The 20,800-nt window shown below is 39.1% G+C and overlaps 1 protein-coding gene across 5 annotated transcripts in view; it reads right to left on the minus strand.

The window, feature by feature from the left end:
• CMC1 (C-X9-C motif containing 1) overlaps nt 1–19,725 on the minus strand; it is a 78,225-nt gene extending 58,500 nt beyond the window's left edge. The window contains exons 1-3 of one of the 5 annotated variants that reach the window (XM_032162251.2): nt 19,525–19,631; nt 9,463–9,619; nt 7,572–7,606 (exon numbers count right to left, since the gene is read on the minus strand). Coding sequence is in view for 2 of the 5 variants with exons in the window: in XM_032162255.2 (XP_032018146.1) it covers nt 7,572–7,606; nt 8,245–8,498 (289 nt within the window). In the remaining 3 variants the exon portion in view is untranslated. Of the gene's footprint in view, nt 1–7,571; nt 7,607–8,244; nt 8,507–9,462; nt 9,620–19,524 lie in introns of those variants that run through there. The other 4 variants (XM_032162254.2, XM_032162255.2, XM_032162250.2 and 1 more) reach the window with 4 other exon arrangements.
• Between the last annotated feature and the right edge of the window lie 1,075 nt (nt 19,726–20,800).

Here is a 20,800-nt window from a genome sequence, read left to right on the forward strand (position 1 = left end):
ACATTTATAGAATACCTAATAACAGCAGAACATCTATTAAGATAAACCATACTCTGGCTATAAAACAAATCTCAATAAATCTGAAAGAATTCAAGCCCTACAAACTATGTTCCCCGACACCAGTGTAATTAAATTAGCAACCAATAACAGATCTCTGGATAATCTCCAAATATTTGTAAGCTAAATAACACACTTTTAAATAACCCATAGATCTAAAAAAATGTCAAAAAGGAAATGAGAAAGTATTTTGATATGAATGAAAATAAAAACACAATATATCAAAATTTATGTGATGCAGCTAAAACAGTACTTGGCAGGAAATTTGTAGTACTAAAAACCTATCTAGAAAAAGAAAAAAGGTCTTACATCAACTTAAGTTTCTACCTTGAGAAACCAGAAAAAGGGTAAAATAAACACAAAGCAAGCAAAAGAGGAAATGATAAATATCAAAATATAAATCAATGAAATAAAGAATACCACACAAATAAAAGAAAAAAATGAAATTAAAGCGGTTCTTTGAGAGGATAAGATCAATAAAATTTATAAACCACTAGCCAGACTAAGGTCACAAATTTCAAACATCAGAAATGATAAATATTTTTAAATAATAAGGGAATATTATGAACAAATTTAGGCCAATGAACTTGACAACTAGAATGAAATGAACAAATTCCTTTAAAAAACTACAAACCAACCAAAGCTCACTCAAGAAGGCATAGATACCCTGATACCAAAAGCAAGAATGGTATTTACAAAACACATACACATACACACCAAATCTACACACCAGTATGCCTCATGAACACAGATGCAAAAATCCTCAACAAAATATTAACAAATCAAACTCAGCAATACATAAAAATAAAGATACATAACAACAATGTCGGATTTACTCCAGGGAGGCAAGGGTGGTTCACCATTCAAAATTCAATCCATGTAATCCATCAGATATATTAACAGTCCAAAAAAGGAAAACCATATAATCATATCGATGCCAAAAAAAATTGGACAAAATTCTACATGCACTCATAAAAAACAAAATCAGTATACTTGGAACAGAAGGGAACTTCTTTAATGAAGGGCATCTACAAAAAATCCTCTGGCTTACATCACACTTTATACTAAAACTCGGAATGCTTTCCCTATAAAAAAAAGAAACATGGTATAAAATTACATAGAATTATACACAAACACATATGAGTACACGTAAAAACTGGTGAAAACTGAAAAGGTCTATAATCTAGTTAATAGTATTGTATCAACTTCAGTTTCCTGGTTTTGATATTGTACTACAGACATATAAGATGTCGCCACTGGGGAAAGCTATGAGATGGACACTCAAGACTATATAGTATTTTTCACAATTTTATGAGTCTATAATTATTTCAAAATAAAAAGTTAAAGAAAAAAACTCTAGAAAAAATCACAGGAGAAAATCCTCATGATGCAGATGTCATATAACTACAGAACAACAAAAAAAGTGCATGTAAAAACTGGTGAAATTCGACTAAGATTAGTACCTGAATCAATAATATTATACCATTGCCAATTCCCAGTTTCCTTGTTCACATTTAATTATAGGAGCCTGTCCCAACCTTTTAAATTTTTGCCCTAAAAGGAACCTTTTTTGACATTTTTTCCTAATGTACCCCTATGAAATGTTAATATCGCAGATATAGCATATATGTTTATGCACTGCGGGTGTAACATTCCTTTATATATTAAGAGAGTAAGATTTTTGTCTCCACCAATGTCAATTGTTATCCTTTTGAAGGCAGTTATCACACCCACTGAGAATATACATATCATGGTTATGTAAGATAGCATCATTAGGGAAAGGGAAGAAGGCAGGTACATGGAAACTACATGATTTTGCAGTTTCCTATTATTATTATTATATTATTAAAAAATAAAGTTATAATAAAAAAGTGAAAAAAAGTATAAGGAAGCACAAACGACATAGAATAGCCAAAACAACACTAAAACAGAAGAACAAATTTAGATGATATGCAGCAACTACCTGATTACAAGTCATACTACAAAACTACAGAAGTCAAGACGACGTAGTGTTGGCATAATTTGGGTAACCAAAAAGAGTAATGTAACAAAAGAGAACAAAAGAATCCAGAAGGCCAGGCGCGGTGGCTCACGCCTGTAATCCCAGCACTTTGGGAGGCCGAGGCGGGCGGATCACGAGGTCAGGAAATCGAGACCATCCTGGCTAACACGGTGAAATCCTGTCTCTACTAAAAAAAATACAAAAAATGAGCCAGGCATGGTGGCGGGTGCCTGTAGTCCCAGCTACTCCGGAGGCTGAGGCAGAAGAATGGCATGAACCCGGGAGGCAGAGCTTACAGTGAGCCGAGATCTCACCACTGCACTCCAGCCTGGGTGACAGTGCGAGATTCCGTCTCAGAAAAAAAAAAAAGAATCCAGAAATACTTCCATGTATATACAATCAATTTATTGACAAATGCACCAAGGCTAGTTTATGAAGAAATAAAAGTATTTTCGACAAACGATGGCAGAACTGTATTAACATGGAAAAAAAAAAAGCTAAACCCTTTGACCCCCTACTTCACAGTAACCACAAAAATTAATTGGCAATGTATCATAAGCCTAATGTAAAAACTAAAACTATTAAACAAAACAGACCCTTCAATTCCTTGGAGTAGACAGTTTCTTAAAGAGAGCATAAGGCAGTAAAAATAAATTATACAAATTATAAATTTGACTTCACTAATATGAAATCATTTGTTTATCAAAAGACACAATTAAGAAAATTTTAAAAAGGCATGCCACAGACCAGGAAGAAAAATTTATTTCATATATATATAAAACAAAGGGCTTGAGTCCAGAATATATCAAGAACCCCTATCTATCAATAATAAAAACTCAATAAAAGATGGACAAAAGGCTTGAATGGACACATCACAAAAGATGATATGCAAATTGTAAATATATATATATAAAGGTGCTCAAAATCATTAATCATTAAGAGACTGCAAATGAAACCCCTTATATCATTTTGAACGCAGGAGAATGACTAAAATTAAAAACAATGACAACACCAACATTGGAGAGAATGTGGAGCATCTGCAACTTTCATATCTTGCTGGTGGGACTGTGAAATGATGCATTTCTCTGGAAAACTGCTGAGTTATAAAGTTAAATATGTTCCACTCCTAGGTATTCACTTATACAAGATAAATGAAAATATAAGTCCTGGCTCACTCACGCCTGTAATCCCAACACTTTGGGAGGCCGAGGTGGCAGATCACAAGGCCAAGAGATCGAGACCATCCTGGCCAACATGGTGAAACCCCGTCCCTACTAAAAATACAAAAATTAGCTGGGCATGGTGGCATGCGCCTAAAGTCCCAGCCATTTGGGAGGCTGAGGCAGGAAAATCGCTTGAACCCTGGAGGCGGAGGTTGCAGTCAGCCAAGATCGCATCACTGCACTCCAGCCTGGCGACAGAGAGAGACTCAGTCTCAAAACCAAAAAAAAGAAAATCTAAGTCTAGAAAACAACTTGTACAAGTCTATTTAGAGAAGAATTATTCAGAATAGCCAAAAATTACTTAGCAATAAAAAACAATGATACTATTGGTATACCACTACTATCAGTAGGATAGGTGATCTATCCTAGGTGAATCTCAAAAACATTTGAGCAAAAGAAAGCAGACACAGGAGTACATACTGCCATGATTCAAGAACGTGCAAAGTTAATCTATGGTGATAAAAATTACAACAGTGGTTATATATGGGAGCTGAAAAGGTACTCTCTGAAAAATGTCTTAATTAGGGTATATACATTTATGAAAACTCATTTAAGATCTGTAAATTTCACTGTGTATTTTACCTCAATTTAAAATCGATTAGCTTAAAAAATTATAGAAATCTGCACTCACAGTGGGAGATTTCAACACATAACTATTAGAAATTAGGTTACTAAGTAGACAAAAAGATTCATAATTTTCTCCTTAAAGTTACCGTTCATCTTTCATTAGATTTCTATTGGTAAATATATCTTTCCATAAATAACCTGTTGTAACTATTTACTGCTAGTGTTTAGGTTCAATTGATTTTTTATGTTGTCCTTATAATCAATAAAACCTATCTCAATTTTAATAATTTGACAATAGATTCTCTTCCAATTTCTATGTAGACAATCACAGAAATAGTTTTGCATCCTCTTTTTTAATTCTTGCTGGCTACATCCTTTAGAAAAGTGGCTAAGTAGTAACTAGCAAGACCTCTGTCTTGGATACTCAAATTTTGTTTAAAATCTTTTCAAGTTGTCACCATGTCGGTGTTTGCCTATGACTCTCCTCCCTTATCTTTGCATTGTTTTGGTGTTAAAGTTGCATTATTTAAACAATAATTAGGGACCTTCCTCTCCCTTTATATTATCTAGAACATTGTGTATAAAACAAAGATTATTCTCAGTTCCTTGAAAGTTTGTTAAAAATCACCCGTGATGGTCAGTTTTATGTGTCAGTTTGGCTGGGTTATAGCCCCAGGTTCTTCATGCAAACATTAATTCAGGTGATGCTGTGAAGGTATTTTGCAGATTCACATAAAGAAGATTATCAAAGATAATTTGGTTGGGCCTAATACAATCATTTCAAAGGCCTTAAGAGTAGAATCGAGGTTTTCCTGAAGAATTCCACTTGCTGACTGCAGCTTCAGCTCAAGATCAAGAATTCCAAGCCTGCCCTTCCTGACAGCCTGCCCTGTGCATTTCAGACTTAGCTAACTGGTCCCTACAATCACATAAACCAATTTCTTGCAAGATCTCTTAACATGTATACGTATATATATACACACACACATATATATGCATATGTGTGTGTGTATATATATATATATATATATATATATACATGTTAAGATATATATATGTTTTTTCTGCTACTGATTATTTCCATGGTGGAATCCTGACCAATACACAACCTATCGGGGCTTGCGTTTTGGGGTATGTATGTGTGTATGTGTAAGACACACAGGCACAAAGAGAATTGTAACTATTGTTTCAATTTTGTAAGGGCTTTTTACTTTTTCTAGAGTCAGCTGAAGTTTTAGCAAAATTATATTTCTCAATGACACTATCTATTTCACCTAAATTTTCAAACAAAAAAATGATATGAAGGTGTTCACATGATTTTTTTCTCTTTACAACACCTGTGGTTGTATTCTAATTTTCATTGCCTATGTAAAAGTAGACCAACTATTTCTGCTAAGAACCAGAGTATAAATATTTTAAGCTTTACATATCCTCTGTCGTGTGTGTGTGTGTGTGTGTGTGTGTGTATGTATATGTACATGTATATATATATACATATTTTTTTAACAACGTTTCAAAAATGTTACTAACCATTCCTAGCTTATAGGCCTTTCCAGATTTGGCCCATAGGTTATAATTTGCTGAACTCTTTGCTATATCATTTATTTACACATTCTCTTTTTCCTTAGCTTTGCCAGAAGCTACCGGAAACAGGCCGGGTACAGTGGTTCACGCCTGTAATCCCAGCACTTTGGGAGGCTGAAGCAGGTGGATCACTTGAGGCCAGGAGTTCAAGACCAGCCTGGCCAATATGATGAAACCCTGTCTCTAGTGAAAAAAACTACAAAAATCACCCAGGCGTGGTGGCACACGTCTATAGTCCCAGCTTCTCAGGAGGCTAAGGCAAGAGAATTGCTTGAACCCGGGAGGCAGAGGTTGCAGTTGAGCCCAGATCACGCCACTGCACTCCAGCCTAGGAGACAGAGCGAGACTCCATCTCAAAAAAAAAGAGAGAAAACAAAACAAAGCACTGAGAAGGAACTGGAAGCATGGATGGAGAGAAAAGGACAAATTCAGAGGGAGGTCCTATAAGCTTGATGGTGCCTAAAGGGGATGAGAGAAAGGGATGATTCAAGGAGGACTCCTAGTTTTCTGGCTTCAAGTAAAAGGATATGACCATTTATTGAGATAGGGAATACAAAAGAAGGATCAGGTAAGAGAGAAATTCAGTTGTAGACCTGTGGAATTTGAAGGGACTGTGTGACACATCTTGTAGAGTGGAAAGCTGATGCTTACTTACAGAGAAAAGAATAAAACTGAGACTATCTCCACAAATTCCTTTTTGCCTTGCCTACAGAATAAATCATAACTAGACATCAATAACTATTCAGTGTAATTACTAAACAGATTAGAAGACATTGGATTATACTGATCTATTTACAAAATTAATTTCAAATTGTTACTTTTTTTCACATATATAATTTTCATCTATACAACTTATTCATAATGCATCCTGATGACTCTTCTCTTTGCTCTATAAATCTTCCAATGGTCTTAAATAACTAAGGCAATATTATTTTGAATCAATTCCTTGAATACAGACATAGATTTGTAATATCAAACCATTTTTCCAAAAATAAATTATAACAGAAATTTACCTACATTATGAATTCTAAGCTATAATATTTCTATCAAACACATTTTTAAAACGGCTTGTCAAGACATCTGATCATGGCCGGGCGCCGTGGCTCACGCCTGTAATCCCAGCACTTTGGGAGGCCGAGGCGGGCGGATCACGAGGTCAGGAGATCGAGACCACCCTGGCTAACACGGTGAAACCCCGTCTCTACTAAAAATACAAAAAATTAGCTGGGCGCCGTGGCGGGTGCCTGTAGTCCCAGCTACTTGGGGGGCTGAGGCAGGAGGATGGCGTGAACCTGGGAGGCGGAGCTTGCAGTGAGCCGAGATCGTGCCACTGCACTCTGGCCTGGGCGAAAGAGCAAGACTCCGTCGCAAAAAAAAAAAAAAAAAAAGACATCTGATCATTCTTCTAAAACTTCCTAGGGCAAATAAATAATTCCAGAATTGTATTAATATTGATTTCAATTTTCCAAATTATTGGTATCAAATCAGAAATGACAGTATTAAAAATATGAAAATTCTACTACAGATTTTCCCACTTGATAGCATACCAGCCACTAAATATCAATGATTTATTAATTATAATTTTTGAAAAAGCTATCTTCAACATTACAAATATTATAGATATGGCAATTTTTATTCACAATATTACAAAGTGATTCTCTTAATCTCAATCTGGTGTATATATGTTATACATTTGTACAGAGGTTGCAAAACTAAAAATTAAATTTTGAAAGTTTGCTACTGTATAGTCACATAAATTTATACTGAATTAAAGAATCAGGATAACATCACCAGGGAAAATTTCCAAAGCTCTAACTTCTCAACATTCTATCATCACCTGGAAGTCAATTTTCACCTTTTTCACTGGCTGAATTTGTTAGCTCATATTTTGCTTTGGGGCTCATGTGTTCTTGCAATATGGCAGTGCTAGATTATAAGGCTACTGACAACAGCACTTGCTATGAATCCACAAAGACAACAGTGAAGCAAATCAGAATATTACAGAGTCTTTAATAGCAAAGAATGTGATATATGAAGGGCAAGCTATGCCCTTTCAGTAATGAATACATTCTAATTTAACTAATTTGATACTTACTTAGGTAATGCCACTTTTTAAAAAATTTACTAGTTACACTTACTTGTTCCTGAAGACAGTTTGGTGCTACTGTTTACTCTGTAGGAAAAACATGAAAAATGCTTGTAATAAACTTGCAACAGTATTCTCATTAGCAATAGTTTCTATATTTGGATCCCTCTTCTTTGTTTAGCTTTTCGGAGGGAGTTTTTTGGGGGTTTTTTGGTTTTTGGTTTTGTTTTTTGAGACAGAGTACTACTCTGTCACCCAGGATAGGGCGCAATGGCATGATCACAGCTCACAGCAGCTTCTACCTCCCAGGTTTAAGTGATCCTCCTAACTCAGCCTCCCAAGTAGTTGAAATCACAGGCACACTCCACCACATCAAGCTGTTTTTTATGTGTATTTTATAGAGATGGGATCTCACTATGTTTCCCAGGCTGGTCTTAAACTCCTGGACTCAAGCGATCCACCCACTTCAACCTCCCAAATGCTGGGATTACAGGAGTGAGCTGCCACGTCAGACTGGTCCCTCTTCTTTACTAGCTATGAAGGGCCTCAAAAGGCAGAGCCCCAGGAAGAAGGCATGATATACAATACAATGAGACCAGAGTTCTCCATTGTTAGTTATCACTAAGTGCTTCACACCAGGAATCTAGGCAGACTCCAGTTTTTCTCAACAGCACAAAGATATGTATGCTCATGACCAGATATTCCTCTTGCCAGTTTGTTCATACCTTCTTGCTATAATGACAGAGTAAAATGAGGAAGGGTAGAGGAAAAGACATCTTAAAATAGGAAAATTCACCTTCTTCCCTTCAAGCCATACTAGAACTGACAAAACAAAAACAAATAGGGAAATCAAGAGTAGGACAGATGTTTCTTCCCCCGCAATGCTCCAGCCTGCCTCTGTCTGTGAAACCTGAAGATGAGGGCAATTAATACATATAGTCTTCATAACAGTTCTCTCAGCTAAGTATTTTGATTTCATTTTGCAGATAAAGAAGTGGAGGCTCACAGAGGTGAAATGACCCAAGCTTCTAATAAAGTGCCAATGCCAAGATCATGTAACCCAGGCTCTAAACCTTCAATGACACCACCATGCACATGGAGTGGGGGCCTTAGGGGACTTAACCAAACAAGGCTAAGTGAGCTTCCACAGTTATGCTGAAGCAGGGAAACAACCTTTCGACAGTAAGTTTGTGTTTCAGAAGCACCATTTGAAACAGCAAAATTTAAAAATTCAGTTCTCAATTTTTTATCAGAAAGTAAAATCAAAGGGAATTCTGATTCTGCTTCCTACCACAGGAAAAAAATATTTTCAAAAGCAAGAGGAGCAATTTGTCAGCTGGCTGAAAAACACATTCAAAGAGAATAAACATCAAATATTAGGTCAGCTACTAACAATCTAATTTTGTATAAGCTCAAACGCTTACAAAATACGGAAAGTACATCAGTGAGGTAGATGTACCTATTTCTGCTTAGCTTCTGGGTCAACTACCACCCATATCCCACAATAGTATGCTTCATCTGAGCTTCTCTGTCCTATCAGCTTTCACTGTTAATTAACCACCTTGTTCACACTAGATGTGCCCATTTCCCAATAGCACCTATTTCTTGGACCTCAGATTCTGCAGATTGCTAGGTGTGAAAACTTCCTCTTCCACCCACACTGCTTTAACCAAGAAAAGGCCAGAAAGGGACAACATATTTAAAAGTATACCAAAGCAGGAAATTAACTTATGCAATAAGACTTGCCAATTTTAGAACTGTGTTACAACCGCCATTGTGGCCATAATTTCTTAAATGAACAAGTTTCACATTTACTTTATTTGGTAAAACTTCAAGACTGTCTTTGGGCCTACAAGCACAATTTCCCACTGATATCTGGTAGAAAATCAGCAGTGTTATGGGACAGGAGCAGACATTTGAGAAAGTAATAAATGACAGCATACCTGTGGCCTTCTTAGCAATACATTGCCTGATTTACTTTTCTTCTCATATAAATCTAGAAGACTGTGTAATATTCTCAAGCCTACGAATGTTCCTCAAGCCTCTGTCCACCATGTTACTACTGGTTCTTCTTTTATCTTACAATATTTCATATAATTCCTACAAAGAAAATATAATACTTTGATAATGGGATAGGAGAATTATTTTTATACTGAAGGGTTTTCCATTTATTTCAAAGACTCGGCCTTTGCTCAAATCACATCATCTTTCTTGGTATGGCTTCAGAGCTAATCTGAAGTAAACATGAAAACCAGTTCCATAACATAACTTTTTTGGGGTAGGAGCAATATGGTTTGGATATGGTTTGTCCCCACCAAATCTCATGTTGAAATTTGATCCCCAGGGTGGCAGTGTAAGGAGGTGGTCCCTAGTGGGATGTGCTTGGGTCATGAGGGCAGATGTCTCGTGAACGGCTTTGTGCCCTTCTAGCAGTAATGAATTCCTGCTCTTGCTGGAGTGGACTAGTTCTTCAGAGTGGGCTGGTTCTCAGAGAAAATGACTAGTTCCCAAGAGACTGGATTGTTGTAAAAGTCAGGACGCCTCTCACGTTTGGTCCCTCTTCACACATGCCCGCTTCCCCTTTGATCTTCTCTGCCATGTTCTGACACAGCATAAATGCTCTCATCAGAAGCCAAGCAGATGCCATGCTTCCTGTACAGCTTGCAGAACTGTGAGCTAAATACACTTCTTTCTTTATAAATTACTCATCCTAAGGTATTCCTTTATAGCAACACAAAACAAACTGAGACAAGGGAAGAGGCAGCATTTCCCAGGATGATCATCTATCACCTTCACCAGATTGTCTCTGGTTAAACTTTGGCTGAAATTCAAATTAACTTTCAGAACAAAGATTTGCCAAAATGAAGACATTAAGACGAGTGTACTGAAGAATCCGAAGGGAAATCTTAAAGGAGTTTCAAAAATATCCTGAACAATGGTAACAATACTAGAAGTATACACACTTACAAGGTAATATCTGTACTTAATCCTCCTGGGGCAATCCCACAAGGTTCCACCTTTAAAGATGGTGTTTATGATACTGAGTTCTCAGTGCTCATCTCCATCTCCAACTCTCCACATTTTCAACTATCTGCTGGTGGTTTCTAAGTCCCACCAGCAGCTCAATTCCAACTTAAATTTTCTACAATGTAAACCTTCATTTTGCCAACCTAGTGGTTACGCTACCCTTCTTACCTGAAAAATCAGCTTATAGTTATATAGTACACAGAAGCAACACGATAAATATTTATAGAAAGAAGAAAAGGGTGGTGGATGGAACTGGTTTACAAACATCATCTCATTTAGAAGCAGGTATAAAGAAACTAAGACTCAGAAAGCTCAAAGCAATCTTGCAGCATTACCCAGCAAGTAACAGGTAAAGCCAAACTCTAGTTCAATCTCAATCTTTCTTTTCCATCTTCTACCTCTTATTTTTTGTTATCAAAGTTTACTTATTTAAAACCCAATTCAACATTTCTCCATCCCAAAGTTCTTCCTGACCTCCAGCACTAAAAAGTAATTTCTCCTTTCTCTAACCCCAAGATTTTGCCTGCACTTGTTCTGTTGCTATAATCACACCTGGACTTAAACACATCACATCACCCTATATATCCAATCTTCTCCTGCTAGATCAATGGTTGTCATGAGTTGAATTGTGTTTACCATTCTCTAAATTCGTACGTTGAATCCCTAACCCCCAATGTGACTGTATCTGGAGACAGTGCTTTTGGGAGGTAATTAAGGTCAAATGAGGTCATAAACGTGAGGCCTTAATTCAATAGGATTAGTGGCCTCAGAAGAAGCAGAGGGCTCTCTCTGCTTCTCGCTCTCTCCTCCTCCTCCCTCAACCTCCTCTTCCCCCATCTCTCACCGCTCACCGCCATGTAAACACACAGGGAGAAGGCAGCCATCTGCAAGTCAGGAAGAGAGTCCTTGTCAGCAACCAAATCTGCTTGTATCTTGGTCTTGAACTTCCTAGCCTCCAGAAGACTAAAAAAATTAATGTACATTTTTTAAGCCACCCAGTCTATGTTGTGTGGGTCACACAAGTCAGTCTATGGGATTTTGTTATGGCAGCCTGAGTAGACTAAGACAGATTTTGGTACCAGAAGCTCTCAATCCTGGCTGTACCAAAGAACAGAGGGCTGTACAAAATTCTTAATGCTTGGGCCCCACCTCAGACCAGTTAAATCAGAAATGCTGGGGTAAAAGCCAGGCATTGATATTTTTTAAGGCTCCCCAAATAATTATAATATGCAGCTAGACTGAGAACTACTGCAAGTAAAAGTTAACTTTAATGAGGTCAGAGACCACGTCTAACTCATCTTTGTAATTCCCTCTAACTCCTAGCATATGGTAAATATGCAATAAAATTGTTTTAACTGTTTAACAAATGACACATATATTTAAAAGAGTTTTAGTATTTGATGGTTACAGACACACTGTAAACAAATACGTAGGTACCTATTATGTACCAATCACCACACCAGGAATTGTGTATACAATAATGAATCAGTCAAGCAAGGTTCCTTATTCTGCAGCATAAACATGTGATACTCTACATTCCAATTAGTCATGTTTAGGTAATTAACATATCTTTTGATCTGTAAGAATCTCCCAGTAACAGTTCTTTAGCAAAACACAATGCAGGATGGTAAACACCACATTCTTAGCAATTTTTTCCTTCAGTCTTCTTACTTAAAAATGCAAAAATAGGCTGGGCGCGGTGGCTCACGCCTGTAATCCCAGCACTTTGGGAGGCTGAGGAGGGCAGATCACGAGGTCAGGAGACCGAGACCATCCTGGCTAACACAGTGAAACCCCGTCTCTACTAAAAATACAAAAAAAATTAGCCGGATGTGGTGGTGGGCGCCTATAGTCCCACCTACTTAGGAGGCGGAGGCAGAAGAATGGCATTAACCTGGGAGGCGGAGCTTGCAGTGAGCTGAGATCACTCCACTGCACTCCAGCCTGGGCAACAGAGCGAGACTCTGTCTCAAAAAAAAGAAAAAATGCAAGAATAGAATAGAGGATTGTCGGGGAGAATGTTAACTTGGGTATCAATAGTTTTATTTGGGTACTATTTTGTTTGGTCCACTTATATCAAGTACAAGGTAATATTTCTCATATTTTTGACATCTATAGAATTTTACACATATGATTTTAACACCCCAAACAAAAAATTAAAAAAGATACTAATCCAGGCAACAAGACATAAACTTGAATTTATTTCTGTGTGGAGTCAAAAACCCCCTGAGACCTATGACAAGTATTAATATTTAGAATCATAAAAGTTCAAGTCTTGAAGCAACCTTAGCAATTATCTGATATATCTCTTTCCCTACTTCTCATCCTCAAACCTCATATTATGTCATTAAGGACAGGTTAATGACAAAGTCTGAGACAATAAGTCAGTCTTACTAACTCCCAAATTCGGTGTTGATTCCACAACAGTACACTACCTCCCTGGGAGGAGGTGGCCAATCTTCTATAATCTAGGTGAAATTAACTGACCTATCCTTTTATCTAGTCTCTAATGAATTTAAAGAAGTGGATTCATATGAAAAACATTTACTATTTATTACACAGGTAGAATATTCCCATTCTTCAAATCGTGTTTTTATTTCTCCAATTATTTGTTGCATATAGGCACATCATATCTGTAGGTTTCCTTTTATTCGTCAAAGAAAAGGACTATGTCTAAAAGAAAAACAACTCTATACATAGGGTACATGATATTTTGGTGGAGTTTTTAATCCTAAACCTTAAAAAAAAATGTTTAACTGGAGGTGGTGGCAATCAGGAAAAGCCTCCTAAGAAACTGATTTTAAATTGAGTTGTGAAAAATGAACAAGAATTCAGTAGACTTGGGGATAGGGAAGATGGGGGAAATTCTAGAGAGAACAGCGTGTACGATGGCCTAGAAGACAAAAAAAAAAAAAAGTACAGCTTAGCCTACCTTAGGTATATCTTAAGCCAGTGTTATTCAATCTTGTTAACCACAACCTGTGACACTTTACTGGATGCAGTACACACACCTGTGTGTGTGTATACATGTGTGCAAGTACCCATTCCTATCTGACCTGTCACTATCTGAACTCTCACTACTATCGAAACTCTTACTATCCAACTAAGATTCCTAATAGATTCAGATAAATTATTCTTAGGATAGAGCTGGTATCCCTCCTGCAGTAGAGAACGTTGGAGCATTCATACCTGCAACCTTCTCAGGACTGCCACTGGCCATGGTAGCCCTTTGCTGTTTTCCTTGCTGCTGTCCCTCTCCCAACTCCTGCAGTAACCAATGACTGAAAAATGGCATGAAAGCCCAGCTCCCTTGCCTCCAAGGCACAATAAACTGTATGTATCATGTGGTACACCAGAACTGATTAGGTTAAGACCTGAAACCACATCCTTGCTCAGATTTTTCCCCTCCCCTCTCCTATTTTCCTTACTCTCTTAAGGGTTTTTTTTTTTTCTTTTCCTAAAGGCAATCTATTAATAAATCACCCAAGTTACATGCAGTTCTAGTGACCAGCTCTTACTCTCTAATACTGTGCCCAAATAAAAGGAACCAGGGCTTCTCAGAGAAATAACTAATTCTATGGATTGTCCAGGGTAGGTACAAGATGAAGCAGTGATATCTTGTGTGAGGGAATAAAAAGGAAATGCTCAAAAAAATGGTGAGAGCATATGACAAAGATCCAGAAGCTAGCTTAAAGGGAACTCTGGCCAAATCTGGGGAAATTTGAGCACAAAAAATAATTATGTACATTAACAGAGTATAAACCATTGAAAATACAGGAATTCATGAATCCTTACCAAAAATACCAATAATAAATTCATATATCAAGGAAAATGAAACAAAGCAATCTCTTGCCTACAGTAAAATGTCAACAACCATCTAGTAAATGTGAGGGGAGTGTGCTAGAGGTAGAAAATCATTATTTTGCAACCATTATGGGAAAGACTGAATCAGGTAAAAAAAAAAACATTAATGGACCCAAAATCAAAGAGAAATATTTGATGAGAAGCAAATATTTACAAGGTCTTAACCTTCCAACAGATTAGTTACTAATTGCAAAACAGAGAAAATATGGCAACAAAACAGGGCAAAACCTTGAGTGGGTAATCAAAATTAACATCACCTACTAGAGACAGATACCCACGTACCCCCAGATGGGATACTCTGGAAAGACACATCACGTATGCAGTATGTGGCTGAGATCAAGGTTATTCTTGATCTAAACAAAAGTCAGATCAACACAAAATGAGGAGAGTTCTGTTTGTCACTCTGTTACCTAAAAACTTGCAGTGTCTTCCCATTGTTCTTAGTACAAAATTCAAAATCCTTGAAATGGTTTACAGGTCATTTCATGCTTCAAAACTGAAATCCCAACCCCCACCCCACTGCCATGGCACACACTCCTCTTTGATCTCAATTGTTCTTTCTTATGGTCTTTTGCTTAAGCCTGTGTTTTTCAAATTTCACAGAGCAACTATCAGACAGTTGTTGATCCGATGAGACAAAAATAATGTATTTTCTATGGCAAATACACTTTTAATTTATAAATATACAAAATGTAGATGTTAAGCCTTTTTTCTTTTGTTCTGAGCCACCAACCTAATTTACGTCTAAGAAGATACTCTAGAGACATAGCGGCAATAATAAAATCAAAATTTTTCTTATAGGCCAGGCACGGTGGCTTATGCCTATAATCCCAGCACTTTGGGAGGCCGAGGTGGGCAGAGCACTTGAGCCCAGGAGTTCAAGTGTTCCTGAGCAAGGAGTTCAAGTGCAGCCTAAGCAACAGGGTGAAACCCCATCACTAAAAAAAAAAAAAAAATTTTCTAATCAACTCCACAACCTTTTACATATTAAACATACAATGCTGAAAAAAGATTCTTCAAGTTTGTTTAGATGTCTAACTTAAAAACTAAAATTTTCTAGTAAATGTAAGTGCTAGTACTGTGCCTGTACCCCTAAAGGTAATTTACCTACATTCCCATAGGAACCACTAAAAGAACCCCAACTTGGAGTACTGCAACCCAAATGTTCCAAGAATATCCATAATTAAATCCTCCCAATACACATATACCTTAAACACCTTCTCATGGAATGTCATGAAATTCTTAACCCCACTTTCAACCCCCTAAACCCTACCTCTGTCCCATCTTCCTCCTTTTATTAGGTTCCTGGAAGAAAACAGCAATAGAAGGACACAGGGACACACACACACCTGATTAAGGAAACTTCCCTTAGGCTGCCATGCCCCATCCTGCATAAGTAGAGAATGAATCCATGTTGACAGAGGGAAGAGAACCTAACTAAAAGGGGGAAAGGTCAAAGAAGGGAGAAAGGAATTACTTTAGTTGATAGAGAAAGTGAAAAATCAAATTTATCAGGTGCAGGTTCCTACGGGCCATCATCTGAGAATATAATCATGTCTGAAAATTTGTCCGGAACATGGTAATAAGCAAAGAGTGCTGTTATTATGCTACATTAACAAAAAAAGGAAAATAATGTAAATAAAACTACGTATAGGCATGTAACCTGCATTTCATCGTTGGGTTCACAGTTTCTTGAGGAAAACAGAGACCCTACAAAGTTAATTAAAAGTTGCTGCCAAATGAAAATCAAGCTTCTATAAAGATCACAGAAAATACAAAATAAACCAATAGGAAAACAGATTTTGCTAAATGAACCTCATTTGGTGTATCTATTATTCATTTACTCAATATGGGCAACTACCATCGTGGGCTGTACAAAGCAGTCAAACATCAAAATGTGAAACTAAGCTTCAACGTATGAACCAAATAAACATGAAATTAAAAAAAAAAAAAACTGCCTTCCATCCATTTTATTCTGGAATTTAAACAGACAAAACAATTTAGGGAAAAAAAAAATATTCCTACTTGCTGACTCCACTTTTTTACTTTCCATGGCTTCCATTCCTTCCTTTGATTAAGTTTCCAACAATCACATTGTTAGATTTGACCATGACCTTCCACCCAGCTGCTGACGTAAAAAAAAACTGGAATTATCCCTATTTCCTCCCCTTTTTTTTTTTTTTTTTTTTTTTTGAGACGAAGTCTCACTCTGTGGCCCAAGCTGGAGTGCAGTGGCACAACCTTGGCTCACTGCAACCGCTGCCTTCCAGGCTCAAATTCTCATTCCTCAGCCTCCCTAGTAGCTGGGACTACAGGTGTGTGCCACCATGCCTGGCTAATTTTTTTGTATTTTAGTAGAGACGGGTTTTCACCATGTTGCTCAGGGTGGTCTCGAACCCCTGAGCTCACGCGATCTGCCTGCCTCGGCCTCCCAAAGCACTGGGATTACAGGCATGAGCCACGGTGCCTGGACGCTGTTTCCTCCCTTTCTCTCACCATCCTTATTCAATGCAACCACAGGTCCTGTCAATTTCTCCTCATGATGCTGTTATTTCTTTCCATCTGTCTATTACCATCTTCGGCTAAGATACAAACATATTTGGCCTGGACTACTGCTCCCATCTCTTAACCTGTCTCCCTTCTTCCACTTATGACCTGACCCCTCTACAATGCATGCTACCACTGTAGCGAGGGTAATAAACACACAAATTATGTTACTGCCCTCTTTAAAAGATTCTAAAGGCATTTGATGACATTAGAAAAAATCCAAATGCTTTATTATCACAGCCAGCCTTTGAGGCCTTGCAGCCTCTGCAATATCTAGGCATTTAGCAACTACCTACATTCCCAATATCTTTCCTTATGGATCCCCTCCACACTCTGACCCACATTCAGGTTAAATATTTTAAGTATTTGCTACTTGATGGCCAAGCACACTCTGCCTAGCTTCCTCTGATCCCTCAGATTCCAATTCAAATGACACCTCCTCATAAAGCTCTTCACTGACTAATCTCTTCACCATCTACCACATTACATTATTTTCTTCATGTTTATCACAATCTGTAAAAATGTGTGTGTGTATGTGTGTGTGCCCACGCACGTGTCTGTGTGGGGGGAAAGGGTGGTGTTAATTGTCTTTTTCTACAAACAGATAAGCTTTATTGGGAGCAAAGATTTTGTTTGTCCTATATATTACTGCTCCCTAAGGCCCAGAACAATATGGGGCATATACCAGACACTCAACAAGTCTTTGTTTAATCAATACTCAAAAGGTGGCATGGTCTACAGCACTGGACCGGAAATGAAATTACCTAGGTTCTAACCAGACCTGACTCTACCAGCAACTAGCTGTGTGGCCTTGGGTACAACACCAGATTGGAGTGGCTTATGAGTAACTGGAAGGTAAGCAAGTGAAGAGAGCAAGTATGAAGATTTTTTTCCCAAATTTCCTTGTCTAAATTCAAAAATTGTAGATATATGGAAATCTTTAACCTCTCTCAGTCTCAGTCTCCTCATTTGTATGAGATAACTTTAAAGGTCACTTCAAGTTCAGAAGTACCATAATTAGGCTGGGTGCGGTGGCTCACACCTGTAATCCCAGCACTTTGGGAGGCCAAGTCAGGTGGATCACTTGAGGTCATGAGTTCCAGACCAGCATGGCCAACATGGCGAAACCTCATCCCTACTAAAAATACAAAAATTAGCCGGGCGTGGTGGTGGGCGCCTGTAATCCCAGCTACTCGGAAAGCTGCGGTGGGAGAATTGCTTGAACCCAGTAGGCAGAGGTTGCAGTGAGCCGAGATAGCGCCACTGCACTCCAGCCTGGGCGACAGAGTGAGACTCCATCTCAGTAAAATAAAAAAAAAAGAAATAACATAAATTATATGGGCCTAGACCTGAACTTTCCTTACTCACCCCTCACTTACACTCTACCTCTTCACCCTCAAGAACCAAATCATGGTAGTCATCCTGAAACCAAGCATCGCTCGCACAGTGCACCTTACCATCTAAACCTTTGCTCATAGGGCTGCCTCTTCTCCAGCTCCAACCACTGGAAATTCCATCCCTCAAAGCCCAGATCAACTGCTAACTGCTTCATAACCACCTCGTCCAAAATAAATATGATCATTAAGTTCCAGAACTCCTCTATGCTTCAAATTAGAGTACTCCCTGATCTACCACTACCTGCTGGGCTAGTCACTTAACTTCTCTTCGCCTCAGTTTCCTAATCTGTAAAATGGAGCTAAAAGGATCTACCATACCACATATTATTGTTGAATAACACAGAACACTTAGCATGGTAATAACGTGTTCAATTAAAACATTATTTCTGTGCTACATATATTTTTCATGCTCCTTGAAGGCTCCGAAAGAGCATTTTCCATTTTTGAATCTCCCGTTTGACGCCATTTACCTCTCAGTTTTGACTTTTTTGTACCCATAAAATGAAAGAAATGGACTAGACCAACTACCATTCCCTCCAAAAATGTTATCTATTCCCTTGCAAAAATAGCCTAAAGCAAAGATACTGCAGGTGACCTTCCACAAGGACCGGAATTCGAGGGAAAGTTAACTATTGCTGCAAACGGAAGTGGGTGGAAGCAAGGAGATTAAAACAACATTCAAAATTTTGAAAATCCTTTCCAAAGAAACTGACTCCTGCCACAGTGACGGATCCTTTGAAATATGTTTTTAAGTTGGGTTACAAGGATGAACTCGGGGTCCATGAACTCCCAAACAGAAATGTAAACTGTGCGCCAGAACAAATATACAAATTTTTCTGGGGCCAGAGTGTCTGCAGCATACATTAAATGAGTCTGTGACCTTAAGGGGCGAAAAGAGGGTGACAATGAAGAGACTAGTCGCGTTAAGTAGGAAACGACAATGGACGATAGTTTAGACCACAAACGCAACCTCAGATAACCATAACCCCCCAACAAGTGAGAAGATGACCTAAGACCGGGTGAAGCAGCCGCCGGGTATGAGGAGACGCTGGTGGAAGCAATGCTACCCAGAGCTCTGCACCTTTCCCAGGTCGGCCTCCAGCCCGCACAGCCGGCGGCGTGAGACCCGGGGCGAGGACCCTCGGCAAACCCTGCTTCCCGCCCCGGTACCTGCGGGGTCGAGCGCCATCTCGGCGGGCCGAGAAGAAGACAGCCGCTTGGCGGCTCCGGGGCACGCAGGAAGGGGAGTGGAGGGGAGGGGCTTGGGCTCGGACGCACGTGCGACCTCCGGGAGCTTCCCGCAACAGAAACGCGGGCCCTTTGCAAACCGCCGCCAGGCCCGTTTCCCTCTTCCTTCCCAGGTTCCTACTTCCGCCGCCCGTTGCGCCTGCGCCCTTCTGGCCCCGCCCCAATCCTGTAACTACAGTGGAACTGACTTCGCGAGGGGAATAACCAGGAAAGGGGGCGTGGCTGCGTACCTTTGGGGCGGGACCGTGCAGGACGCGCGCAGCCTAGCTTCCGGAGGCTTAAGCGCCGGTTGCAGGCACAAGTCTGCAGTGACTGGAGACGGACTTTCAGGACTTTGGGACTGCGCCTCACTCGGTGACTGGGTCAAAGTCCGAGCCCCGTCCCCCATACCCGCCTTCGGAGAACCAAATGAATCATCCAGGTCCTTTTCTTTTCTTCGTTAACGTTCATTCATTCATAAATGTCTATTTCATGCCTGCCAAGTTCCAGCCACGATTCTGAATACGAGGGGAAAATAACAATAAAAATAACGTCCCTATTCTCAAGGAGCAGTGTGGCAGGGGAGACAAATAAAAGCAACACGCTGTTAAGTGTGATAAACGCCACACGCACTAGATGTTCACAGCTTGTTCTACCATAAAGGTGGTATGGTGTGTGCAATATCGTTATTTCTCCTTCAAATCAAAGACTGTGGCTCTCCTAGACGTTAAAATGTGGGCTCTAGAAGTACCTCTATGTTGTGAAATAATATCCTCAGGACGTACAGTCTGATTTGGGTGATGTTACAAATCCTGCCTCTATCAGTAAAAGCTGTATGTTTTGTGAGAGTAAAATGAAGGAAGGTAATAGCCGTCCCGCTGAAGACCCACTACTCACCTCTTCTCAATAGAAGAAACTTTCTAGGTGGCACTTAGGTTCATTTCCACTCACAAACCAGCCTTCAGAAGTGCTTCCTTGTCAAATTCACGTTTAACTGGCTCGAGCCACCAAAGGGTGAGGTGCGGCCTGGGACAGATGGGACAGATGTTTAGAAAAACAAGGAGCAGCTGCTTCTTCCCTGCAAGGGATTTAGGGCTTTCAAAATGATCCCCTCCCCACCTACCTGCAGTCCCTCCTCCCCTGCTGCTGCTTCCGCCTGGTCAGTTGGCAGAAAAGCTGAGGCAGTTGAGCAGGGCTGGGAAAGTGGGTCTCTGCTCAG

The sequence above is a fragment of the Hylobates moloch genome, unplaced genomic scaffold, assembly GCF_009828535.3.
Source record: "Hylobates moloch isolate HMO894 unplaced genomic scaffold, HMol_V3 SCAFFOLD_8, whole genome shotgun sequence".
NCBI lineage: Eukaryota > Metazoa > Chordata > Mammalia > Primates > Hylobatidae > Hylobates > Hylobates moloch.